General features: G+C 34.8%; 1 protein-coding gene across 1 annotated transcript; it reads right to left on the bottom strand.

Moving 5' to 3' along the window:
* Positions 1-1,392: 1,392 nt before the first annotated feature.
* Positions 1,393-4,290, bottom strand: LOC149217786 (DNA-directed RNA polymerases II, IV and V subunit 12). Its single transcript, XM_089393076.1, has 4 exons — positions 4,130-4,290; positions 2,515-2,573; positions 2,240-2,332; positions 1,393-1,829 (listed from the first exon to the last, which is right to left on the bottom strand). Exons 2-4 carry the CDS (start codon positions 2,558-2,560, stop codon positions 1,807-1,809), a joined length of 162 nt encoding a protein of 53 aa, XP_089249202.1. The 5' UTR covers positions 2,561-2,573; positions 4,130-4,290; the 3' UTR covers positions 1,393-1,806.
* Between the last annotated feature and the right edge of the window lie 1,634 nt (positions 4,291-5,924).

The following is a 5,924-nucleotide window of genomic DNA, read 5'->3' as shown; positions in this document are numbered from 1 at the left end:
CAAATGGGTCCTCATTTAAAAATATAAAAACAAAACTGATAATGATAAAATCCCAACAATAACAATTCATAAAACAAAAACACAAAATTCAGCGTCACCGGAACAAAGAAACACACCAGAGATGTCTCCCAAATTTTAAGGAAATTCATCAGAGACACATCAGAGACACGAGAGATGTCTCCCAAATTTTAAGTAAATTCATAAGAGACACGAGAGATGTCTCCCAAATTTTAAGGATATTCATTTGGTATAAAGGACATCAGGTACCTAGCATAGGGTTCCCATCTAAAATATAAAAACAAAAATCATAATGTTTATGTAAGTTGACATAAACATGATTCAAATTAAGATTCAACAATGAAAAATGACAATAGACAATAGACGATGGATATTGGAAATAAAATGAGCATCAAAAAATGAAAAGTGAATAAAATAATGAAAAGTGAATAAAATAAATAAAAATGACAGTGAAATAGGATTTTTTTTATATTCTTCTTTTTTTTTCCTTTTTTAAGCTTTCATAGGCAAAAAAAAATGTGGGTTCACCCCTAAACACCCCTATAAAAATGACAGTTAAATAAGATTTTTTTGACAGTTTTTCTTTTTCATTTTTTAAGTTTTATAGGAAAAAAAAAATGGGGTCACCCATAAACACCCCTTTTGTGAAGTGGCACTTACAAACACCCCTTTTTGAAGGAGAATTTTTGACATTTTTTCTTTTTATTTTTTATTTTTTAAGCTTTATAGGGAAAAAAAAATGGGGTCACCCATAAACACCCCTTTTGGGGAGGGGCACTTAAAAACACCCCTTTTTGAAAAAGATGCCTAGAAGTCCCCTTTTGGGAACACACCCTTCACTAAGAAAACATTTTCCCCGGCACTCCCCCTGAAACTCCATCCCAACAGCGAAACTCCATCCCAACAGCGTGAGAAACATGAAGAGCACACCCTGGCCATAAACACCCCTTTTGGGGAGGGGCACTTAAAACACCCCTTTTTGAAAAAGATGCCTAGAAGTCCCCTTTTGGGAACACACCCCTCACTAAGAAAACATTTTCCCCGGCACTCCCCCAGAAACTCCATCCCAACACCATCCCAACAGCGTGAGAAACATGAAGAGCACACCCTCGCAATGGGGGAAAACATCCTCACAGAAGACTGACTTTGAATAATATAATTATTAAAGCCAACTACGCTTTCTAAAAACTAAATAAAGACACCAGATTCAGTTTTCGCATTATAAAATTATTAAACCTAACGATGCGTAACAAAATTTCTTGAATGCACATGAACTTTGCGTTATATAATTTTGGAAATTACCTCATGAATTCTCAAAATAACTCATTGATACATCATGCATAAAAAGATTTCCCAATTTAGCTGCTTCAAATGTAGTCGCAAATAATTAAAAATAATATTGTGAAGTCAACACAAAAAGCTTACAAAGATGAGAGTATCAAACCAAAATTCTCTGTAAGGCTTTCTATTACTACATCACACAACTATTATTTTATCTATCTGCAGTTGTGCTCCTCGAAAAGAACCGTAAACACGATTACATAAAGACATTTAACAAACGACCTGCTTTAGATAATATAATAATGTTCTTCAAACCAACTTGTAATATATACAAAATACTAAGAGAGACAGGACTATCAACTAAAAGTCTTTTTACAAGTTTCCATATTGTAAAATCATAAGTCCACATTGATACATGCCCAAAAAGTCTACATTCATACATCCCCAAATCGAGAAACGTTTCAGAAGCATGCTCTCGATGATCAGTGTGACATATAGAAAAAGATCTCAGCGAGCTTCATATTGAACAACTGCACAAAAACACAGTTAAGACAGGCCGGTAAGCTTTCTGAGATAGTTGTATTACCATGACACAAGCATTATAGATAAATACTAAATAAAGACCAAAATTAGAGCTCTTCTCGTGATGAATGAGAGAAAAACAATAATCTGTTTCAACAATAAAGGCATTGGGAAGTCATAAGCGCTGCTGAGAAAGAAGAAATGCTCTTCTTTCAATCATTAGCTTTTTCAAACCCGTTTCAAATGAAACAGTCACCATTCACCTTGAATTTCTTTCCATTTAAATTTACATAAACTACAAACTTAAAGAAGAAACCATGCAGAGACACAATGATAATGAAGGCTAGAACACAAGCTCAAAACAACTGCATCAAGCAATCCTGTGAATGCAATTTAGATCAGCAATGAGAAATATTACTTCTTCTAGTACGTTTCTTGTACAGGATACGGTAACCACATTCTCTACATTGAATTACATCACCCGGCTTTAGTGAATTTTCAGCGCCACAGTCTGCAATATCATACAAATGTAAGAAGAATACATAAATGAGATTCTAGAAACAACAAAACAAAATGGATAAAAAAATTATCCTTATATACATATAATGTTTGCAAACAATAAAGCAACAGACATGTTCAACAAACTGCTAGTGGATTTAGAAATCCAACTGGAGGCCAGGAAAGCAAACATACCTCCACAAATATAACTTACAGGCTCGGGCGCTGCATGTCCATCCATGGTACCTTAGAGTCTGCAAAAACAGGAATCAGTAACGCTACAATTAAAATTTTATAAAGAATGAAAAATAAATGAAGTTGTGACTTCTTAAATGAAGCAAAACCAGAGGAATTATGAAGAACCAAGAAACACCAAAAAGAGAGGATGTATAAACAAAACTGAAGCAGACTTTTTATTTCCAACTAGTAAATGACCGTCCCATTTAAAAATTAAATAAATGAAAGGCAGCAGACACCGATAATGAAAGACCAAAACTTTGATGCTGGACCCACCAGAGTAAGCTATCAACCGGAAACAGTAATGTCAAAGGGCAAAGGCAATTTTAGGTCACAGCTTGCCTAGTATGCCAGATTTGGCATATGAAACCCATTACAGGAACACACATTTTATACCCTTGACTTTGGACCTTATGGCATAGTTCAGGGGTCGAACCAAACTTTACAAATATATCTACACCACACTAGGCCATTAACATGTTCTTAGTACTACCTCGAACTCGAAGGTAATATCACTGTATCACTGCTTAAAGACGGGCTTTGCCATCAAAACAAATCACGAATAATTTCCTACACTGTTGTGGAAAGTCGAACTAAGTGGGAATCAACACGAAATGTTACTCTAATAATCCCACTTTGGCATAGTCAGAAGAAGAATATCTCTACTTTAAATGCTCAAATACGCCAGAGACCCAAAAAAAACATATACTTTTCAACTTTAAAAAAATAACAATACAGTGAAGATAAGAAACTTTTATTATTTTATTAATATCCAACAAATAATTACTAAAGTATGATTTCACATGGAAGTATTGTCCGCCAAAGAGCTTCCTGTCTGTTACCTGTACAGAAGGATGACCAGATATTGGACTCGGAAAAATTAACCACAAACAGTCTTTCCACTACCCTTTTAAGAACCTTTTACAGATGCTAGCTATCCATTTTCTACAGGTAATAGAATCAGCCTAGGGTTTCTACCGCAGAGCGCGTCCATTGCAACAGCTGAATAAACTAAAACAGTGAGAATTCTACTTTGTTTCAGACGCATAAAAACAATTAAGGTATCCTAAGAAAAAGGAAATGTAGGCCCTAAACATTAATAACCGACCGCAAAACTCTAACTCAAACCATACCAAGTTTTTTTCTCTGTGCCTGCCAATAGGGTTTTTACAGCAGAGCGCATTCATTATAACAGCTGTATAAACTTGAAGAGTGAGAATTCTACTTTGTTTCAGACGCATTAAAAACAGTAAAGGTATCCTAAGAAGAAGTAAAACGCAGGCCCTAACCAGTAATAACAGAGCATCAGACTCTAGCACAATAAACCCCAACTCAAACACTGTTAGGCTTTTGCTCTGCCCCTACCAACCGTTAAAATAAACTTTAAACATCCTGTTCTACATAGAAAACTTTTCACAGCTGTCTATCAGGACATCCATTGAAAGTGCAAGCTTCTTTCATGCCTTGAGAAGCTAGAAAATATGGTATCAGGTTTAAAATTATGAATAACAGCACAGAATAATATTAGGAGAGTAGATATCATGAATAAAAATATTACTAACGGATTGCAGACCTGATTAACAGCCGCAAGCGTTTGCAGAGGAAGAATTGGCGATTGCGTGTTGCAGACAGCTTCAAGTCTCCGCTAAGAACTCGGTCCTCGAATCTAGGCAAAGGGCTCTAAATTTCTCAATTTATAACATTACTCGATCACTCGAAGCTGCCACTCTGATCGCTAGTCAAACTTGCCCAAGTGCCCAGACTTACCTTCCACGTTAACGTGATTTCTTTTGGGTGGGGCCAGGGCACCGTAGAGACCACCGAATTTTACCTTTGGTTTGTGTGGGTGTGCCCTAAAGCACATACGGAAATGAATACTTTTAACATGCATAAAAATTATAATATAAAAAGGCACTTATTCATTACGAGGGTTTTAGTTTTTATTGGGTTTTACATTCAAATTTGATGCGAAGATGTTGAGATGGAAATAAGGAAATATTTAAATTTTACATAATTTTGATAATAATAAAAAAATAAAATTTTGAAGCTCCAAAGAGTTAGTTCAATCGGTCAAATCAAGTGTCTCGCCAATGAGAGGTCACAGGGTCTAATCCCGAAAGCTCTTGGAGTTAGGTCAGTAAATAGGCCGAGGGGTGTTGATGCCTTCAGGTGTATCCACTCAGTGTTGAACAACCCTGGATGTTGATGCCTTCAGGTGCGTCCACTCAGTGTTGAACAACCCTGGATGTTGATGCCTTCAGGTGCGTCCACTTAGTGTTGAACAACCCTGGATGTTGATACCTTCAGGTGCGTCCACTCAGTGTTGAACAACCCTGGATGTTGATGGTTGATGCCTTCAGGTGCGTCCACTCAGTGTTGAACAACCCTGGATGTTGATGCTTTCAGGTGCGTCCACTCAGTGTTGAACAACCCTGGATGTAGTGGCTACCCATTGAACCAGAAGTGAAAAAAAAAAAAAAATTGATAATAAAATAAAATTTGACAATAATATTTTACCATAAATAAATTGTTTATTTATTTAAAATAACCCCAACTTAACCTATAAAGTCAATTATAAAAATAATTATTTGATTGATATAACATAATATTTCTTTCATTTAAATGTGGCTCTCTATTTATTTGAATCCCATGTTATGAGTGGCTATCTATTTATTTGAATCCCATGTTATTAGCCCTCCTCGTCTATCTTTTCTAACCATTAAGCTTCATATATATAGTTGTTTTGAGTAAGCAAACACACACCACCAAAGTTACACTAGTTTTAGTAGTGTGGTTTTATTAGATTAATATGTTTTTAAATTAGGGTTTTATTAGATTAATATGTTTTTAAATTAGGGTTTTATTAGATTAATATATTTTTTAATCTATAATTTAATGATAATATTAGTTTTAATATTAATATTGTTAATAGTTTTTATGTATATGTTGTGAGTTGTTTTTGGATTATAGTTAGTGTTTATGCAATGCAAATTATCTTAACACAATATTATAAGTTATTTTTGGGTTATGGTCAATGTTTGTGTGATGTTGTGAACTATCTTATCATAACAGCATGTGCCTAATCATATGATGATATTAAATATTCACGCTTTACATATTGAGGATTGTTTCTAGATAGTGAAACATACACAAAAAGGTTTGTTAATTTGAAATTGACATTTCAGGCATTGGAATTCTTTCCATATTAGTAATCCCTACATCGTAAATTAGTGATTTCCCCTCTCCTAACTCTTTGATGGCATCAGGCCATAAAGCATCACATATTGTGGTTAGTTTTGGCCTAACAAAGCATACATCAAAAACTTTGTTCAATTGAAGTTTACTATAGACTGTAGGTTTGCTTTAGC

Source organism: Pinus tabuliformis, chromosome 1_1, assembly GCF_031772625.1.
Source record: "Pinus tabuliformis cultivar Carrire ecotype Pingquan chromosome 1_1, CPIR1, whole genome shotgun sequence".
NCBI classification, from domain to species: Eukaryota; Viridiplantae; Streptophyta; class Pinopsida; order Pinales; family Pinaceae; genus Pinus; species Pinus tabuliformis.
This window is presented reverse-complemented; position numbering and strand designations above follow the sequence as displayed.